The sequence below is a fragment of the Pezoporus flaviventris genome, unplaced genomic scaffold, assembly GCF_033815535.1.
Source record: "Pezoporus flaviventris isolate CSIRO_AGI_PZ_B2104156 unplaced genomic scaffold, CSIRO_AGI_Pfla_v1 ptg000002l, whole genome shotgun sequence".
In the NCBI taxonomy this organism is placed as follows: Eukaryota; Metazoa; Chordata; class Aves; order Psittaciformes; family Psittacidae; genus Pezoporus; species Pezoporus flaviventris.
In genome coordinates this window covers 88,453,193-88,475,263 of record NW_026892550.1, presented here as the reverse complement: position 1 = coordinate 88,475,263, position 22,071 = coordinate 88,453,193, and the positions used below count along the sequence as shown (strand labels likewise).

Genomic DNA, 22,071 nt, shown 5'->3' with positions numbered 1-22,071 from the left:
CTTTTGAAGAAATGAAAATGTGCATTTGGCTTTATAAAAATGGATATTACTACCTAATATAATTAGCAATCTTATTCAATTAAGCTCAGAATTATGAGGTTGCATATCAGTCCCTGGAGCAAGGAGGTGATGAACCAATTTGACCAGTATCAAATAATGGTGTTCAAAAACTAAAAGTTTGCTTTGCCCATTCACCACACAATAGGTATGCTATGTTTATAGCGCTATACGGTATTTTTCTTACAAAAAGTGTGAGTTACTTATTAGTGAAGTGATAATGACTCTTAAATTTTCTTTCCACAAAAACACCAAGACCTGTTACATGCAACATTCTGTTACACCCCACTGGCAGTCAGGAGAACTCTCATGGTAAGTTGTATTAGTATGATAAAAAGTCAAACTGAAGATCCTAATTAGGGATGAGAAGATTAAAAACCAAAGACCTGGTGGATGTGAATTGGTTCAGGCAATCTTTTCACTGCCTACTTATTCCTTCAGCCTTTCCTTTTTGCTTTATTTACTTAAATACTATCCTCACTGTGATAGCCCATTGGCCCATTGTTAACGTTTCATGTAACTAGTGGTAGATGAGATAAAGGCTCTAGTTCCTTTTTGAATTTTCTGTGGTCAGCTGCCATCGATTTCTGTGGCATATAGAATTTCTGTGATAAATTTAAAAAAAATAACAAATTAACTATCTTGTCTTAACCTGTTAAAAGACTAAACTGTGTTTAAGATCTGAGGTAGATAGAGGCATAACTATCATAACACCATATTTTCAAGGCAAACCAGAGAAACACACACACAAGTTTTTCTCTGTCCCAACATTTAAGTTGAATAAAACACCACTGAACATTTGTGTACACATAGTGAAAGCTTTAAATAAGTAATATCAATTTCTATGGTTTGAAATCATGATATATGCTTTTACGTATCAGGATGCTTATAAAACCAAATTAAGATGTATACAAAGAGATAAATTTAACTCTTGCATTTTTTGCTCTTGCACCAGAGTCAATTTTCTGAACTGCTCATCCCAGTGTAGGAAATTGTCCCCCTCTACCCTCCATGCAATCACAAAAGAAATAGCAAGTAAATGAAATGTTATTGGTCTCTTTAGGTTGTGGCTCACTTTTTATCCAGTGCACTCAAATCTGAGGTTTGTTTTCTGCACACTTAAAGGTACAGTTAATTAAACATTTGCAGATCATACTATGAGACTGATAGTTAGAAACATTGAAAAAAAAAGAAAGGTAAGATAATTTTTAAGAAGTTATTAATGCTACACCTGACTCTTTCTGTGTGCGAACCTAACGGTTTGCAATCCACACCTGCTCACTGCATCACTTGGTTCTCACCTACGTTTCAGGAGACCACTAAAGTCAAGTTCTCCTGCATCTTCTTGTCCTTCACCGCTGTTATTAATAGAAAAAGATCAGATCTTTGTTTAATACAATAAGACTTAGACAACACACATTGCAAACACTCTAGACAACACACATTGCAAACGCTCTATATGTCTCATATAGAATCATAGAATCATAGAATGATTAGGGTTGGAAAGGACCTTACGGTCATCAGGTTCCAACCCCCCTGCCATGGGCAGTGACATCTCACACTAGACCATGTCATCCAAGGCTCTGTCCAGACACACAAATTGTATAAATCAACACAAACTTGTATCCTTTTTCACACAAATTATGTTTCCTTGGGCACTTGTGAAAAATAACACAAATGTTTGTATTGCTTGTTATTATAGTTTGATGACAAATTTTTGTAACTGCATACATAAATTTGCCATGATTTGTGTTAGATTTCAGTAACAAATGAATGTAAACTAGTCAACACAACGAGCTTTGTTTCTCATTTCCATAGTGTATGTGTATAAAAACAAAGGGTTTGTGCTGATCTTTTTCTTTGAAAGTAAAACAAAGATTTGCATTGCTAGCTGGTATTTTTAACAATGCATAGCTGTGACAAATACTGATGCATTACACTTAAGATTTACCCTTTCTCTAAATGAAAGTAGAAATCAGTTAAAAACCAAAGAAATAGTACACCATACATTTTTTACAGATAGAATCACAGTCCTGTGAAGGTGCATTTCTTTCTATAATGTGACCTTAAGAAGTAATACCTTATTATAAAGCACATATAGACAAAAGAAATGCCTTTAATATTTGTTAAAAGGGCAAAGTCCTGCAAATGTTAGGTCAAATGATGCCAGTATTTCATCCCAGATTTTGCATGCAAGGTAATCATTGATAATCAGAAAGTACTTAGGTATCCTCATCCGCTTATGCAGAATGGGTGTCACAGTTTTTTTAAGGTATGCTGAAGAAAGGAGTGCACCTTGAATGTAATATCTTTTGCATTTACTCTTTAAATCAAATCCCTCTAAACAAAAGCAGTTACTTCTGAATCACAGCTTTGCTTGTATGCATAAATTAACAAACTGCGTTTATGCTATGAATGTTTGTAAAACATTTTCATTCTGAATATTTCTGTCCTTGTAAAACATTTTTTTCAATAGTATATAGAAACATCTATACTATTTTGAATAGATAACTAAACTTGAGACACAATGCTTTATCTTACACCCTCTGCAATATATTATTTGTAGTTTTCCCATAATGATGGTCCTATGACACCATTTTTTACTGTATGATAACATAAAGCCAGATCCTATCTCCTTGAAATCAGTGTGAATTTCCTCTCTGCTTTCAGTCAGTACAGGACTGAGGCCAGGAACTTTCATATTGTCACAGACAGCTTTCAGGAAACGTAATAGAATATTTCAGTGAACGAAAATAAAATTTAAAAAACCTCTAAAAAAAGAACCGTTTAATTGCCTTAAATAGCCCATATTCCCTTAAGGCAACGATTCTGTAATTTCACAGTAGAGTCTATAATATCATATGTACTGTACATGTGTTGTTATCAAATTCATTCTGCTCACTACCAACTACCCTAAACCCCACTTCCTTAATCTTTATTTACAAACAAAATTTCTTAAAGTACTTTATACAATTTCCTGCCGAGACTGATGTGAGTTCTATGCATACTACCAGCATCCATTACTGAGGATCTTCATAGAACCACTGTACAAAGTTACCTTCTTTTGAAAGCAGATCTGATGTCAATGGATTGGGCAGCCTGGGAAGACTCTATGAAATAACAATAATACAGGAATTAAAAACTTAATTTGAAATTAATGTAATTTATGTAATCAGCGCAACTTGTCATATGAAATTTGTTTAGTGTCCTGCTAAATGACCACCATTTGTGCTGCTCCTTTGGGAGTAAGTTCTGATGAATGCAAAGCTGTTCAATGCTAACCTAAGTTTAATTAATGCATTTCTCTAAAGTACTTTTTGCAGTTCTGCATAGATCTCTCTCATTGGCGTTTCTCTCTGATCACCTTCCTGCCTATACACAGGCTCTGGCCTTTTTGTTTTCCCATTCCCTATGCTTTCTCTCCTGCTGGCATCTTGCACTTTCTCAGTATGCTCAGCATCAGAAGATAGAAACAGTCCTCTCTGGAACTACTGACTAATTTTGATTCTCAGTGCAAGGATGAATCCCTCTCGTGTGAATTATCTGTTTGTGCCAGACTGAATCAGGTTAAATGATTCTGATCCATAGCCAGTGAATGGATGCAGCCAGGTTGGCCTCTGCCTTGCTGACCGCTGAATACACACACATACCTATGCCCCTCAGGCTGTCAGTCAGCTGCCAAATATCCCCTTAACTGTGACTGGCTTCCCCTGACTGGTGAACAGTCTGGTTTAGGCCATTCAGTAGGCATGCCTTATGAAGGTGAGCAACTAGTTTGTCCTCTGGCTGCTGGTCCTGGAATTTTGGAAGACATCCATCTTTCTCAGTCTGATTGTGCAGGTATGTGTGCACTGTTGTGCTGCAGAATTGCTCTCAAAGGAAAAGATAAGCCTATGTGTTGAGGTTTGCCAGACCTTTTACAACACAGAAGTAGACAAAGTCACTTCTCTCCAGTGCTCCCCACATTGTATTAGTCTTTACTTTGACAAAGAGTGGAAGAAATAGCTTTCTGTAGTATGATCATACCATGACTGATCAGAATGCAAAGCACTGGCAAACCACGAGCACTCCATATCCCTCTGTTCACATGCTGCCAGATGGAGCCTTTCTCAACAGCCTAAGCCTAGATCTTTGTCTTGTGTGCCAGAGCCTGACTTGAATTCAGTACTAGTTTTATCTGCCAGCTTTTCTGTTTTTTGTGTAAATGTCTCACATGCTATCTATCCCAATGTTCATTTAAACAATAACTTGCAGACACTTAAGAAAATTCTCTAAGCACTATGCTCAAAAAGTTCATTGGAAGCATTGCTTCATTTAAAGGTTCTGAACAAAATTAGGTGGCATTTCAGGTTAAAAAACCATGTCTTTCTAAAGCCTTACAGACACAAATGGAGACTTACCAGTAACTTCAAGGTCAAAAGAGCAACTATCAAACTTGTCCTTGTAAGACACTTCACAGCGATAGTTCCCTGCGTAGTTTTCTTTAGCTTTAATGATATGCATCTCAAATGTGTGAATCTAAAAATCAAACATGATTGTTCATTAATGTGAGGGTTACATTTGCACAAAGCAGAAGTTAAAGGATTAGTTTTTCAGACCTCAACCAGAAGCAAGGAATAACTTGAATAAAGGGCTGTGGAAAGAAACTGCAACCCAGAAATGGCAATGAAAAACTTCATCTTCTCCACCACTACTTGTCCTGAGAGGGGAAAACAGAAAATTCTGCTTCTAAGCAGGGTCAGAGATCATCACTGAAAACTGCATGGGAAAGGCAGAGTTAGAAACCACCGCTCTTGAATTTCTACCTGTTGTCTTAAGCTGACATTTAAGCTCTCTTTGGAGCTTTGCCCCATTAAGAAAGAAAAGCAAAGACACACCTTAGTGTGACGCTCAAAGGACTCTTTCAGCTGCAGGTGCTTCCCTGCTTTACTGGCCAGGTCCATCCATTTTCCTTTGAACCACTTAACATTTGGCTTTCGGAGAAGATCTTTGGCTTCTACTTTGGCTATAAATGTAATATTCCCACCTTTTGAAAAGAAAAAAAGAATAATGCAGTCATTGAGGAACATGTAGTCACATCTGTACAAGTTTCTTTTACTGCTGCTCCATCCAGTCTCCATGTGCTTGCTCTACCATGACAGTAAGAATCAGATGGAGACAACAGGCTCCAGATTCCACAGATGGAATCACTATAGAGATTAGTGATTTGGGGTCTGGAATCCTTCTGCCCATGTTTATGTGGACCTTGAGACACTGAGAAGCAGAATAAATTAGTTGAGGCAAAACTCCATGTTCTCCTGGGTAAATTGTTCCAAATATTTGGATTTCCTTGCCTAAAACAAGAACAGGTATTTCTAGCCTACTAGGCAGTAGTAACATGAATGAACTCCAGTCTGGAAAAGAAAGCTGGAGCTCTTAATGCATTTCTATTCTTAATTCTTTAAGCTGAGAAGAGAGGGAAAGAGCCTTCTCTAAACAATAATTTGGGAATAGTAGAAGTTAGCTCAATTTTCAGAACATCACTACCCAGTCCCTTCTGAGTTTCCATTCTAATACTCATGGGCTTCAGAGAAGAATAACTCCTTATATTTATTTTCTAATTATATTCTCCCAAAATGATAAACTTCTACTCAGAAACTGATAAAAATAATAGGCATACATAAACACACCCCAGCCCACCCTCCATCTGACCACTTCTTAGCGTATCCAAGTGCAGAACAGACATAGATATCCTGTACTGAACTTCTCACCATTGCTCCTACCCTGCTTAGGATGCAGCTACCTTACCATGATAGTACAGCTAAGGAGTGCAGTTTGGAAGGGAACCTCCTAACCATCCCCATTTACTGTGCTCTGGTTCACAACATGGAAAGTCCTCACAGTGCTTGAGCTCAATTCCTCTTGGGTGAAATTAAAATCACAGATGTGCTCTGAGTGTTTGCCAGGTCTGCTCCAGCTGGTTATAGGTATATATAGGCCACTGGACTAAACCAGTGCTAGTTCAGAGCAAATCCCCCAGAACGGTTACAGTGGGGGTGACTTATCAGCTTCCCTGCAGAGCTGCTCCTATTAGTCTACTTGCTAATTTACACACAGCTGTAGGGTACAGAGGTTGACCTGGCAATCTCAAAGCTGTTCTGCAGGCCTTTGGGTAGATCGTCCTGACATATCAATAACAGTACAGCCAACAGCATTACAGTAACCAGCTCTCTTCTCCAGAAATTATACCTCTTACCCATTGTGCTTAGAAAACTATTAGATTTTAAGCTTGTCTTGAATTAAACAATTGTTTTTTACTTCTCTTTGTACAGTTATTTTTGTCTTTGAGAAGTAGACTTCACATCCAACTACAATCTGTTTCAGCTGAGGGCAGAAGCTGAGTGTTAGAAGAACTGCACATACCTTTCCTGCCTCTGCCTCAGTCCCTGTCTCAATGTGAGTGGCTTTTGATTTTGTTTCTAAGCACTTACCAACACTCACTGAACCGCTCTGAGGTTTTTCAACGAATAGAGTGGACATTTGGGAATCATCACGTTTTTCTGATTCTTCTGGAGCTCCTTCTCCAATAGACCATACTAAGATGCAGAGAGAGAGAGAAATATTAATCATCTGAGTGGGTTTTCCTCCTCTAAAATGCACTTACCTGAATTTACTGAACTCTCTAACCCTATTACCTTTCTCTTCAGATGTCCTGAAAGATATGTAAGTTTTTGTTCACACTGACATCCACTGCTTGGCTGTCACATTGTGTACAGTTCCTGCAAGAATGCTACCTTTGTGGTGACAGAAAGTGAAACTATCAGGGAGGAAGAGAGGGGAACCTGATCAGCCAAGATGGGTGCTGAGATGGGTGCTGAGCAACTTGAATGGCACCAGCATTCAACCATGAGTGCTTTACAGAGGAAATGCACAAAGGTCAGCTCTTTGTTTTTCAGAAGAGATGGAGGTTCTGAAAACACAAACAGCTATAAGCACAAGAAACCACATATGATGTGTAGTGGGTCTCTCTCAAACCCAAACTCAGTCAATTGTACAAGCTATTTTTTATTATTTGTCCTTAAAATGAGGCAGGCATGAAGCTTACTGTTGAACCTTGTTCTTTTCCACCATGATAGAAACAGAAAGTTGGGGATCAGTCAATGACGTATCCTGCCGTGTGCATTGGCTGATGTTCTACAGAAAAAGTTTGTCAGATGGAAATGACTGTGTCATGTGTTCAGACACAGCATCTTCCCTTCTGGACAATGGGATTTTGGAACTGAAAAGGAGCAATTGTACTAAGAGAAGCAGCAAGTGAGCAGTTTCCCCAGGGCGGAAAACAGTCTGAGCACAGCTGTTCATTTCTGGTATTTCTGCTCATCTGAGCAGTCCTGGCTTTGTGCTATGCGGTTATATCTCAGGCAAAATACACGCAAAACCATGGCCAAAGCTGATTCCAAATAGAAAAGACAGGGAAAGCAAGGCAGCAAACTTCTGTCTGCTACCTGCTCCCTTTCTGCAGAAAGGCAAAGCATGTCTCATTTTCCAAATGCGAACTTGCAGAATCCAAATGCCACATCTCCTTTTTTTGAGGACTTATTGCCAGTGCACAGGGGAAACTGAGTAAAGCCATTGTTGCCATGGTAGTACTGAAGAGCAGAGCAAATGTGGAAGTACACAGCTATAATTAACAAAGCTATTGGTCTCTTTCAACTCAGAGCTGCATCTCCCTTGTTCCCCTTGAGCTTCTTGTTTCAGAAGTGAAGGTAGATTTTTATAGCATACCCAATACTCTTTTCATTTTGGTTTCATAACCAGCATAAATGAGGAACCAGCCACACAACACTTCTCCCTTAGTCAAACCCTGGTCTTGAAATTAGAAGTTTCTTTCCCTGCTCAGTATTTTCTATAGAAAGTCATTTTCCTGAAGTCAGAATTGTAGAGGTTACTGCTACAGGAACCTTTCTAACTCATGAAGATTTCCATCGCTCGTGAATGCAGTGCAACTCGTGACAACAATGGGAAATGCAACCAAACTGTTTTGATTATCCCCGAGTCTATTAGGAATTTTTAAAAGATATAGAAATGCTAGATTGCTTTGCTATGAAATCTTTGCCTTTCATTCTTTCAGTGAATTATGGGTGGTGTACCTAACACATCTGTGTGTGTTTGCTTGTACAATATTACAGGTAAAGACATCCATGTATATACACACATGTATATACACATATATGAAAACATATATACAGACATACATGAACACAAATATATATATAGATACACATCTATATATACTCTCTCTGCAATGTGTATGTTTAGATTATGCCAGTATAACATGGTAATATACGGAAACAATGCAAGAACAAATGATAGTTACTGGTATGAACAGAATGAGGTGACAATGCTCAGTACAGGACCTGGTCACATGCGGTAACCTAATACGTCACAGGATGAAATGGAAAAAGGGTATTAATAAATAAGAAAGAAGCTTACACAGACTCATTAATTTGGTACCACATAAAATAACACCTAAATATTATCATCACCTTTAGATATTAACTTTTTCCTATTTATTAAACAAACAGAACAAAACGTGGGTTTGATGTTGGTTCAGGGGGCTGGCATAGGCGGCTATGCCAGGTCAATAACCATGGTTGAAGTACCTGCTGCTCATTTTGTTCCAGAGGCTGCAAATCCTGAAACCACAAAAGTGGGTGTAGTATGCGTTACCTGCCAGGGTAGGAAGAAAGAGGTTATGACTTTCCTAAGTTTTTCCCACCGTCCTTTGAACTGTGAGAAGAAGCCATTCTCCTATAGTCTCCTGGGGCCTGTGTGTGGGATTCAGGTAAGCCACTGTCACCCTGTAGGCTGAGGAGGAAGGGAATAGCTGCATATCTATCTATATAGAAGTAGGTATAGATAGATAGGTATGTATGTATGTGTAAAATACTGATACATGTCCTGTCTTGTACAGCAGAGCTGTCTCTCAGTCCTTGTTTAGCTGCTAGAAACCGATTTGATTTGATACTTAAAAGCATTTCCACAGCTATAGTTTGAGGCTGTATAAACAATGAAAACAAAAATAAATATTGTCTTTAAGATTTAAAGTATTAAGAATAATTGTATTAGTTAATTTTGGAGTGTTTCATTATGTTTTTCAGGAGGTCTCACCTGAATCTTTTCTTTCTGCTGGCTTAGACATCCCATCTGAAAGGGAAGAGCAATTTAGATGACACCAGCTCAGAGATCACAGCCTAACTAACCTCACTGAGATTTTAAGAACATTAATTCTTCATGCAAGAAGATTAGACTAGATATTTAAGAACATACCCATGAGGAACTACTTGAATACCAGAAAAAGGAAGTGAAGAGCTAAGAAAAAAACTCAGAAATCTTTTCCCTTTTCTAGAAAATGTAAATTAGTTTAGTTAAATTCCCATTCAAGTTTTCCTTGTTAGCAGTTCATATTTGGAAGTATTCCATGAGGATAATGTTTTTTTTCATGACTTGTGTAGTTCCAGAAAATAGGCAAATTGCAATGTTTATCTGAGAAGACAGTACTTTGAATTATTTAAATAGCCTATTTATTTATCTAGGCTAAGCAAAATAATGGCAGTTAAAATGACATTTTAGGGGGTTGTGATTACAATATTATTTATATATTTAGTGTTTATCAATCAGGTACTCTAGTACCTTAAAGTAGTGTACTGCCACTGACTTTAGAGGTAGCATTCAGCCCAAAGTTAATAATGCAAATTCTTTTGGGAGAAATCAGGAAAAATGTGATCATTTAGGGGAGTAAAAGTAACTAAAAGCATAAAAGCATATTTTTCACTTGAAACACTTTGAAGTGTTTTCTAGTGTTCAAAACTCTGTTTCATTCGGTTTATTTTTTAAAATCTTATTAAACAAGCAGTGGAGAAATTCTGCCTATGTCACATCAATCATGATGGACCTCTGGGCTGTTGCTTTTCTTTTACTGACAGCAAACAAAGGCATTTTATCTGCCACCTTAGCAGCATTGGCTTGGAGTAGTATGTTCAAACTACTTTGTAGGTCTTATGGCCTAACGTGAGGTGATAAATAATTATGTGGATAAACCTTTTCTGAACTCATAAGGCATCTGTTTAATTTTAATTCTGGAATTTTCTCTCAAGACTAACCTGAAAAATGCATTCCATGTCTGTTGATAGAAAAAAGACAAGGGGAGTTGTTTTCAGAGCTGCAAACCAATATTTTACCTTTATTTGGCTGTCCTTCCATAGACCTCAGGTCAGGACCAGAAAGGAACTTATCTGCTATGAAGGTCTTGTACTTCTGAACAGAGTTCAATTTAATGTAGGGCACTTCAAGAAACTTTTTCTCTAATTAGTCTGAGTTCAGTCTAATGGTTTGGACTCTTTCTTCATTAATAGTCAAGAGAAAAGTACATACATACATACACACACAAAGCACTACCATGGTCCTAACCTGCTGGTGGAGTACTAACTGAAGTATCATCTTCATCTGTGAAAAGAAATACAAATAAAAAGGTACATAAAGAACCTGAAAGCACAGAGGATCATCTGCTTTCTAACAACTACATGAAAATGTAAAACCTGCAAAAGAAAAGAAATCATAATAGTCAGGAGCATTCACAATGGAAGCTTCAAACTGATGAAGAAAGCTTTGCATAATTCAGTAGCTGAAATGGTAAACCTTAATGTTTCAAGCAAGTAAAAGAAAAATGAGATGTGGAGAGGATCTATTATTAAATCATGAGTTTATATGAAAGCTGCTGAGTGGTTCTGTTTGTTAGAGATGTAATCCACAGTAAATACAAAAAAAGCCACAATGAAATCAAGGTCAATCACATATCTGACCTGAGGAAGATGCCATTTCTCTGATGACCATGTCTGCAATTAAAATGTGCACCATATATGCATTCAGCATTATTAAATCAAGATATGCAACATTTAAAACCAGAACCCTATATTTATACTTTGTAATTTCCATGTTAGAATATTAAATTAATATGCAAGGAATAAACAACTAGTTTTTCCTATATTACAGAATAATAAATGACAAAAGTATTACCATTGCATTGGATTTTACTTTTAATCACACTAAAAGTTGATTATCATCAGGTATTAAATCACTATAAGCAATTGTTACTCAGGTATCTTAAAATGCTTAATCTCGTAGAGCACATTGAGGTACATATTTATATGAATTAAAATTGTAAAAAAAAAATAAAAGTGAAACTGGCGTTAGACCTGAAATACTGAGCTCATGATCATGAGAAAACCAGAATAAGTTAAAGACTATCTTTACAAGAGTTTTCTACATCCCTTTGAATTTTCGATGTTCACCAGAAGCCTCAGAGATGCCAAGTTCTGATAAAAATATACAAAAAGTCTTAGTGTCTTAAAAGCCTAATTAAAAAAAAAGCCAAACAAAAAACCAATATAACATTTGAAAAGCTAGAAAAGACTGAACATATTTAGCATTTAATACGTATGTACTGTAAATATAACGTCTTTTGAACAGTATCAGAAATATCATCTGGAGAACATTTCAAAATTGAAAAGACAGTTGAATAAGAACAACTTTGGAAAAATATTAGCCCACCTTCTTAAAGAGTTATTTTGGGTTATTTTTAGATTTTAGATTTTGGTTTCCAGAATCAAATTTTAACTCTGAAATTACTCTTTGATTTTGACTTTAAAATTATAATTTGTCTATATTTTCTCAAGGACAAATGTAGTAACTATGATGAAACCACATCTAAAATATAGTTGCATTTTTGTAAGTACTGATCATATTGTTTTGTGTTTGCTTATCCACTGAAGGCTAATTGAAAGTCTGTTAATAGAATTTAACTACTTAGCCATAACATTTTACTCATTCCTTTTTAATGATTCATCAAAATTCTTTTAAAAAATCCCTTGGGAGGAGGATGTCAGTTGTAAAAGGTAGACCTACACATGGAGGATTAATGTGTTATCTTACAAAGATGATTTCTTATTCACAGCAAAAAAGTAAATTAAAAATTCATTTAGTGGAAACGTTCTCAGCACCTGTATCATTCCAGTGGCATATGCAGACGATGATGTTGATTTTCAGTGAAAGTACTGTAGTGATGAAGTCATGTCAGATGTTTTAACGTACTGTGTTGACAAGTAAATGAATGCAAGGATAAGTAATTCTACTGCAAATCTTTCTCCATATTCCATCAAAGTAAAAACTGTGCTTTCAGCTCTTTTTGTCAGTGTCATCATTGTGCTTGGCTTGAAGAGGTATTCTTCTGGCCAGAATATTCTCTCTGGCCAGAAAAAAAGTAATTACGATCAATCAACGTTAAACATTTGATGTTATGCACCCTACATGGTGATGTATGATAATCACACTGTTCAAGGACTACTCTATTTGACTTGTTTTCTTTAAACATTTGAAAAACTAGAATAACAAAAGGTCTTAGTTTTGCAGAGGGATTGTTGGGGTTTCTCCTGGGTAATCTATAATTTTTCAGATAAAATGTTAACAGGAAACAAACAAATCAAACCAAATAAACATTTCAGAAGTATCAAAATGAAGGCATAACTGAATGTGCTGTAAATGGTAAGAGCACAATACCAATATACGCCAGTTGTGAGAAATGGGTAATTATCAGTCCATTACTCCTTGTATCTCAGGCTTCTAGGACAAAATGAAATGACTACTGAATAAATATGAAAAATGGTTCAACAGCTATAACCAATTTGCTTTCGGTGATGAATTGTTTAACTTAGTAATAAATTCTATTTAAAGATAACAAAAAATGCAATAGTGCCAGTACTGGCAGTAGAACTATGATCATTAGTTCACAGTCCTTATCTTCTGCAAGTAAACTTTTAATGGAATGTATTTAGTAATCTGTTGTATGACAAGAACTAGTTAAGAAGAAACTCTTCTTTCAGCTACTCTACAGAGACTTTTGTTCTTTGGCTTCTATTCATCTGTGGTACATTTTCATTAATAAATAGGATATTTATGTTTATTTCCTTGTATCTAAATGATCGCATTAACTGAGCACTAGGTCTTTTGGAGCTCCATCAGGAGCAGAGTCTTGTAGAATGAAAGAACACTTCCAATCTCAAAATTAGCTAATGTGAAACTTCTTTATATTCACAGTTAATGTAACCTCAATATTAAAATTTCTGACTGCTGACACAGCAAAAGTGTAGAAAAATCTGTCAAAATATAAGTAATAACTTCTGGTTTATATATGAACTGCTGATACCAAGAGTTTTATATTTTATACTTTCCCTTTATTTTAAATCCACGACACAAAAATGGAAACTGCTATTCTGCCATCAGTCATGTTGATCAGCTTTGCAGAAGTGGCAAAAATCACAGTGACCTATTCTTTTTCTTTTCTATTTTCTGGCTGTTTAAAAAAAGACTTGAAAGCCTTGTGTCACACAGTCTAATAGGGGAATTCTGGAAGTGACTCCACTGGAACAGCATCTCAAACTTGATTTAATCAGCTAACAGAGCTGGTAAACTTATTAGTCTTTCTTTGTTGTTTTTGTCTGCTCTTGCTCACTGACAATGGGAGCTGGCATGAGAGATATGGCAAAATGGTAAAAGAGGAGAGACACTGTTTTGCAACTGCAGGTGTCTTCAGAGTGCCTTAACATTTATATGTGCTTCCATACACTGGAACAAGTGTTCCAAGTTAACGGAGGAGGTAAGAAAACACCTCAAAGAGTAAACCTGTGTCTTTGTGGTGCATAAATAAATATAGAGTAGCTCAACCAACTGGCTGAATCGTTTTGATTTGCGTTGAAGTTACTGAGCACAGTTTAATTCTTCTGAGACTAAGTTTAAAATTTAGTTGCCTCCAATTACCCATCTGATTTTCAAAGAGCATTCAGCACTTGGCATTTTGGGAATGGTAAATGAAGTACATTTGTACAGCGATGGAAGTTTTAGCAGCAATATGAATGGATAAGTGAAAGCTGGGAACATAGAAGGATGGAAATGAAAGCATTTTAGTAGATGGTTTGATGGAACCTAGAGAAAAAGGTACCAATAAAACATGCAGAAAAAACATGACTGGATGTGACCTAAAAAGGAATGAGCAAATTTGGTGCTAAAATTCAATTATTATTCCAGCAAGTGGAAACACTTTTATAACAATATTCAATCCAGAAGATAAGGCTAAAATCAAAAGCAAAGGAAGAAAAATTTAAATTGAATGAGTATGGGATAACAGTAAATTTGATGGCATTTCTGCTAAGTCACTTTTTCCTCTGAAAATAAAAAGGAAGATCATATATATCCTGAATTCTTAGGACATTATTTCAGATAAGTTTGAAACTAGAAATGTTATAAAATATTATTTTATGCAAAGATTTATTTTTACTATTCTGAGAGACTGTTTTACAGAAAAATAACCATAAGAGAACAAATATTTTATCACACTGTCTGCCATTTATTAACTTTACAGTGAACATAAAGGAACATAAATATGTAATTTCACACAGACAATAACTACTAAAAATAAGTAGAACACTAAAACAGACACACAGATAGGTGTACTTTATCTTCCTAACTTCTGCTTTTAACTTTGTTTTAGAAATGAGGTGAAAATTATGGACTGTGTGGTTTATGTGGACTACCTAGCTGTCTTTCCTAAATATCAGGTTGCAGGATATCCCAACTTTGTGGCAGAGAGGGGTTGTCCCAGGCTCCTACAGGGTGCTCTTTCGTATAAATTATCAGCAAAGAGGTTATAACTGCTGACACACAAGTATTGTAAAATCACCATTGAATTTGGATATGAAATCTTTCGCATCTCATTCGCATTCAAGGAAGTACCTGAATCTGAAGCATTACCTGTTTCTGAAGCTATAGAAACAGTTTTCTAAACATCTTATACAAAAGCTAATGTTTAGCTGGTTCTGTCCTCATTTCCTTATGGAGCTGCTTATTTTCTAGTGTAAATGATTTTGGACAGATTGGAAAAATTGAAACTTTTCCTATTTTGTGAATTATGCTCACCATTATAAAGATTTTCTTCTGGCAAACAAACAGGAAGGAATCACTCTAAGAAAATATACTTTCCCTTACTTGGTGATACTCTGCAACAAAATAGGAGCTGATAGGAACAATTGCATTATACCTAATTGAAAAAAATTAATTATTACTGAGTGTCTGGCAATGACATCTACATTGCCTTGCAGCGGTAAAAGTTTCACTGGAGCGTGGCAGAAGGACATTCTTTCTACATATTGGTATTCAGACTTTCACTGGGATTCTAACTGAGGCAGCTGCTGCCACCATAGTCTGAAACTGAAAGCACTTCCCATGTTAGGATCTCAAACCATTTTTTGGTAGCAAAATCCTCCTAAACAGGGGAAGCACCAAGAAATCATTTCCCCCCCCTAAGGAAATACCTGTATTATTCACTAAATTCAAAGCAGAAATATAATAATGCATAAAAATATAACAGAAATATTTGATAAGATACCTACCATGTTTTCTTTTTTATTCAGTACAATGTAGAATAGTAAGCAGTGGGGAAAACGCCATTCATGTTCGTTTGGGAACAAACATTATTGTTGTATCAAAATTAAAGCAAGCAAAACTAAATGCTGGAATAGCTTGAGGCAAGACCTTCATCTTCTTTCCTATCATTAGGCATGCAAATTATTCCTGACTTGTGTTTCCATTACCAGGATGACAGATTTGATTACTCACACAAAATTCTGTGTGTCAAAATAATTGCTTAATACAAAGTTAGCTGGCAAAATAACATGCACTGAATCCCTGTTCAGCATTTGTATTTTCAAAAGAGTATGTGAATCACACGCTCTCAGCTTTTATATTTTGACTTTGCTGAGAAAAATAGCCATGCATGTCTTCGCCAAATGAATCTGCAAGTATCAAGTATTCATCCAGTCTGTTTAAAAGGCAAGATTTTGTCTGGAAGAGACCAAAAGCCAGAATAAATTTTCAAGCAAGCTATTTCTTGATTTGCCATGAACATGAAAAAGTATAATTGTGCCAAATCGAAAGCAAGCATTGCATCAGTTGCAAGTATATTTTGGTCTGCGTTAGCCTTTTATCAGAATGAAGAAATAATTAAAAAAAATTATTCATTTCAAAATGATCTGATGAGCAGTTTGAATTCTACTTTGGCATGAGTACAAACAGGAGCAGAATTTGGCTCAGTTCTCTCAAAATGTATTTTTGTAACTGGAAGAATTGCCAACAGAGCTGGAGTCTAATCTCAGCACCACAAAAATATATATTAAAATTGGACCTGATTTTTACAGGCATTGCTAGTTGAACAGCTGTGTGATTGTTCACAGCAGACAGTCCTCAAAGATATTTTTCAGAACTTCTAATGAGCTCAGCTGCTGGGCTTCCCAATGAGAACAGAAAGCTGAATGTGTGATTTCTTTTCTTTTGGATGAAAAACATCTATTGGACTTTGCTGAAAGGTAAAAAATGCAATATCAACTTTCTGTTTTAGAATAGAATTAGCTTAGAATGAGAGTAGGAGATTGTCTGCTTTACTTAAAAGCTACCAGTGTGCATAGGATCCAAGTTTTAGCAAGCTTGGTCAGTGTCACCTTCCAGGCTCACTTAAACATCACTTTCTGCTGCAAACTTCTGAATTAAAGCTCAAGCAATCCAGCATCAGAACAGCATCTAGGAATGTTCTCTTTACTGCCCATTTTTTAAAATATGATTTCAGACTTACCTTTATCCTTTCCAGTTCCACCATCCTGTGGTGTTTTCTGTTCTGTGTAGGAAGTACAAGTATATTTTTGAGAGGATCTTAAAGTAAAGAGAAAAACTTACACAGCATTAAAAAATACAGGAATATTCTAGGTTCTGCTAGTATTGAAAAACCAAAATGAAAAAATTACTAATATATCTGTATATGGAATAGACAGTTAAAAACCCATGAAACATTTTGCAGCTCTGCATATCAATGCATTTTCTAAGTTTTGAATGAGTAATATAAGATTGATGTTCCTGTACTCAGTGGAAGAAAAATACTGGGTGCTTTAGAAGTAGGAATTGTTAATCTGTTGTTCTCGGGCTTATTTGCAACAGCCTTTGAAATAAGTTACATACTGTTAGTTTGAATGGAACTGGATCAGACATGAAATACTTCAAATATTAATAGTATCCAGAGCTCTAGCACTCTAATCGGTTTATCATTAAGACAAAGTTCACAACACAGAAGGTATATTGAGAGTGTTCTTAATACCATCTTCATCATTATCATCATTATCTTTCCTAAGATATTTGTTTTTATTTTAGTTGATTAGAATAGATGCCAGCTTGTCCTCTACTCCAAGCATGGGAATGTGAGTTATCTTAGACCTCGTATGAGAAACAGGTATGAGTCTGAGTATGAGAAAACTTGGACTGTATTTTCAACAAAATAAAAATCTCTACGTTTTCTGTATTTCAGGATTTGTTAAGGTTCCTATCTCATTTAATTTGCATACAAGGCTACTTGTAAAGTTATCTTTTGTGACATGGGAAAGTATCTGCGAGAGCCAGTTGATATTGTCTTTATCCTGATTTCTTGTCCACATGTGCATAGCCGTGGTTACTGTAAAAATGAAATTCAAAATTTGGATGGTAAGTCCATATTCTGGAAGCATGACAGACTCCTGGATGCTTCTGTCTGGATTTCCTATATTTTCGGTTGTCAGGTTGTCCATCTTGGCCTTTTTAATGGGAGTTTTCCTACAGTAATACTTTTCTTTCCTGCTAGGAACTGGGATTAGGGGAACTCGTTTTTCTTGGAAGTTGTCATTATGTCTAAATCCCACTTGAAAACCTCATCATGGCTAACTGCACCAACTTGGTGGCTTGACATTGAGATGTAGAAGGAGCTCTTAGAATGGCTTCCAAAAAAATTCCTGGTGCAGTTCAAGATGCTGATTATGTCCAATAAACTATTTATATATTATAGCATTTAGGTTCTTGAACAACCAACTTCCCTCTTTGTGTAATAGCACCTAGTAATCCAAGATGACAGCATCTTGAGTCAGGCAAAGGGAGAAGAGACTGGCACTTCCAACTTAGAAAAATCTCAGTTTGGTCTGTGCCTAACATAAAAGCCTACTGACAACCTACTTGCTTTACCAAAGAAGTACAGATATGTGGAGAAGGAAGGGGGTTATAGGAGTGATTTCATATCTAATCCTGTATACTTAAATAGAAATGAAGGAGAATTTATTTAGCGAAAATAGCTGTTTTTAATATAACTCTTTGAAGGTGCTATTCCTTTCTTCCTATTAAAAAGTTTCTCATTTCAGTTCTACTGAAGATTGACGAAGAACATGAATTGAAGTGCAAAATATACCACAATAAGACTCTCAGTGTGTTGAATTACTTTAATATGAACTGTGCAGACCTTATGCTTGAGTGAAATACAGCCATCATGAATGAAATACCAATTATTTTTTCTTACAAATGCATGCAAGAGTTCATCCTAACATGAAAATAACATATGGGTTATTTAAACATGAAAATCCTTGTGGCAAATGATACTACTTCCAGACTTCGTAATTTTTTAGAGTGTATCACTTAAAAATGTCTTGAATCAGACTCATAAAATGCCAGTATGCAAGACTGCAAGTAAATGAAGGTTTAACACCCAGAGAGTATTTATTCTGTTTGATATTGCTGTTTAGGTAGCTACACAGAGTAAAACTCCCCAGATGCTTATATCAGACATGCATAATGTGTATACATATTAACCAGCATCTGAGAATATAACTTAAGTTACTCATGCAAATCAAACCCACAAGGCAAAAACTTGCCTCCCTTTCCAGTTTCCTTTAAAGAAAATGCAGCAGCTCAGCACAGAGCTTCAGCTTTACCTGAAGCCCTAGTCCTTGTGAATGATTTTCATCTCATCTAACTTTGGTTTCCTGGAAGTTACTTACCCAATCCCTTCTAGACAACCAGACTGCTCAGGACAATTGCCTATACATAGACATCCAGTGACATTTTAGATAGGTTATCCAAGAATTGCCCATAGGATGAACATGGGTGAGACCCAAGAGCTGCTCCACTGGTTATAGGTGAAGCACTGTTGAACAAGATATCTAATCTTCAGATGGCTAAAATTAGATGAAATGAAACCCATGCTTGATTCTGTCAACTTTATTCACAGTATACCTTCAAGGAAAAATGAAAGGGAACATTTTGATAACTAGATGCTCTTCAGCATCAAATAAGACAGCATTATTTAAACAGAATTTTAGCAGTCATAATTTTCTTGTATTGTGAAGGACATTTGCAGCATTAAGCAATCAACAAATATGACAAATGAAAATTGAGTCTGAAAAATCAACATCCAGGCAAAGTGAAGCAAGCATATCTTATTTGGGATGGCTCTTTCACTTTTCTTATTATTCTCTCACTTTCAAAGGGACAATGAACAGAAATCATATTATGGCTTTGCAGAATCTAGTCTTCTGCAACCATTGTTAGTGTTACAGTGCAAATTAGTATTTTAACACTGACCTGGAGGTGGTGGTGCACTCTCTGTTTCAGTCTCTGAAACATAAGGAAAGAAGACAGATCTTGAGCTTCAAGTAAAAGCAAATATTTTTTACACATTTGGTATATACTTGTTAAATTTAGATGTAATTTGGGTTCTTTTAATATTTTAATGCAGTTCTCAAATATTTTTTTTGCTTTCACACATTCCATACATGTCTTCTTCAAAGTGACATTGTCAAGGGCTTATGCTCTGTGAAGAGAGGGTACTGAACTTGTTCAGTCTGGAGAGATATAATGCTCTTAGAATCATAGAATCATTTAGTTTGGAAAAGACCTTTAAGGTCATTGAGCCCAACCGCTAACCTAGCACTGCCAAATCCACCACTGAACAATGTCAGTAAGCGCCACATCTACACGTCTTTTAAATATCGCCAGGGAGGGTGACTCCATCAGTATCCCAGGCAGCCTGTTCCAATGCTTGACAACCCTTCTGGTGAAGAAATTTTTCCTGATATCCAGTGTAAACCTTCCCTGGCTCAGCTTTAGGCCATTATCTCTTGTCCTGTTACTTGTTACTTGGGAGAAGAGACTGACAGCTGCCTTGCTACAACCTCCTGTCAGGCAGTTCTATAGAGCAATATAGTGTCCCCCTGACACACAGGTCATCTCCCTGCATATATTCAGTACATTTTCAGACACTTTGGCAATTCCAGTTCAGGCCAGTTCTGGAATATCATGGAATAAGAGCTGAATTTCAAGTTTGGGTTTGACATGTTTAAGGCAGTTTGTCATGATCCTGTGTTTAAATGTATCACATTGATATGGTTCTGTCACATGATAGTCTATATTTAAGTAATTTTTCCATCAACTGGAATAATATCTGATATGACTTTAATCATGAAGTGTAATGGATCCATTAACTGAGGACGATCATGCACAGAGAATCCAGAGACCTTTATCTCACTTTTACTATACCATTACATCTAGGGTTCAGTGTTCAGTGAAAGTAGAAAGCAAAAGAATCAGCTTAACTGCTCTGTGTAGGTGCTATGGTATATTTGGTTTTTCTTTCAGTGATGATTTTTAATCTAAATCACTTCCCTTTCAGAAGTGTGATGCAGAAACCAGGCTTTTAATCCTATTTATATGTTATCTTCCTGGGATGACAGGTTCTCCAATCTAAAAACATTAAGGACAAATTAACTAGATGAAATTTATTTTTAATATATTAAAGGAAGCTTATTTTCAATCTGGAAAACATTTTGGACTCTAGACTGGCTGAATATGGTAATACTTATTTGACATAGTACATTGAGATGATCTTAAGGTACTTTCCAACCCTAACTGTTCTATGATTCTATGATTCTATGATTTATAGTTTAACTACTTGTGACAAGCAATAATTTAAACGGTTGAAATCTTTGACTGTAACAGTAGATGTCTTTCGCTAACCTTTGTCATGTTTTGGGTATTAACCTTTAGGACTCCATCTCAGGTCATAATTAGGAAATAAATTTTCAATTGCTGTCACACAGAAATGCTAGTAAGGTTATTCCTTTGCACTCAGCTCCAAATATAACTAAAACATACTTCTCATTCTTAATAAATTCATTCAATGTTTAAAAAGGAGGAATAGTTTTAGTACAAATAAAATTTTCAGCTGAATCTGTGAATTTGGTATGGTTTGGGAACTTTCAGCCATATGTGTATGCTACAGCAAGTCCTTGCAGAGAGTCCAAAGAGAATCCCTTACTACAGGAAAAGAGCTCAGTGCTGTAAGTTCTGGTCAGAGCACCCATCACATGGAATAAAGTGAAGAATGTATATTAAAGTCTGACATGGAGTCTGATAATAATAAAATGGCTTTACTTACTTTCATGGAAATTTATTTTTTCTGGTTTAATTACTAACATTCTAACTTTTGCTTTGTGGCCTAGAAAAATACGAACTTTTTTCATATGAAAATTTCACCACAAAAATTGCATTTTGGCACATATCTCCTTTGCTATCATGATATTTCCCACTGCTTCCACTGAGAATAAAATCACATCACTGTGGCATGGAAGTCTATTTCTTACATGGAGAAGTAACAGCAGAAAATTATTGGCTGTATAATTGACTTTTTGACATTTAATGGCTAGGAACACGAAGCATTCTTACAAGCACTGGATTAGGGAAGTCCTCCTGGCTCACCAGTAAGAGCTACAAATTCATAAACAAAAGCTCAGCAAACTAAGCCATTTCCAGATACATATGAAAGGCGTATGAGCCTTTTGAGGGACTTTACTGGAGTTTTCTTTCGTTTTGAAAGGTATTTCATGTCTTCATCACACAGTAGTGTTGGTCAGAAATCTGACACCTTTCCAGTCCTGTTTTACCTAGCAGTAGGCACAGATGTTAGCCAAAATCTACAGCACAGATCAGACCTGAAACACTATTATTATAGTCTGAACTTCATCTCATACATGTAGACATATGATGAGCTAGTCAAAACCCGATCAATGCAATGGGCAACCTACTCTATTT

At 36.1% G+C, this 22,071-nt stretch overlaps 1 protein-coding gene across 1 annotated transcript in view; it reads right to left on the bottom strand.

Moving 5' to 3' along the window:
- Positions 1-22,071, bottom strand: part of MYBPC1 (myosin binding protein C1) — a 76,632-nt gene that overhangs the window by 35,798 nt on the left and 18,763 nt on the right. Inside the window, exons 2-10 of the mRNA XM_061444977.1 lie at positions 19,567-19,599; positions 16,772-16,813; positions 10,507-10,542; positions 9,208-9,243; positions 6,528-6,632; positions 4,935-5,083; positions 4,458-4,575; positions 3,116-3,167; positions 1,359-1,415 (exon numbers count right to left, since the gene is read on the bottom strand). Coding sequence (XP_061300961.1) covers positions 1,359-1,415; positions 3,116-3,167; positions 4,458-4,575; positions 4,935-5,083; positions 6,528-6,632; positions 9,208-9,243; positions 10,507-10,542; positions 16,772-16,813; positions 19,567-19,599 — 628 coding nt within the window. The remainder of the gene's footprint in view (positions 1-1,358; positions 1,416-3,115; positions 3,168-4,457; positions 4,576-4,934; positions 5,084-6,527; positions 6,633-9,207; positions 9,244-10,506; positions 10,543-16,771; positions 16,814-19,566; positions 19,600-22,071) is intronic.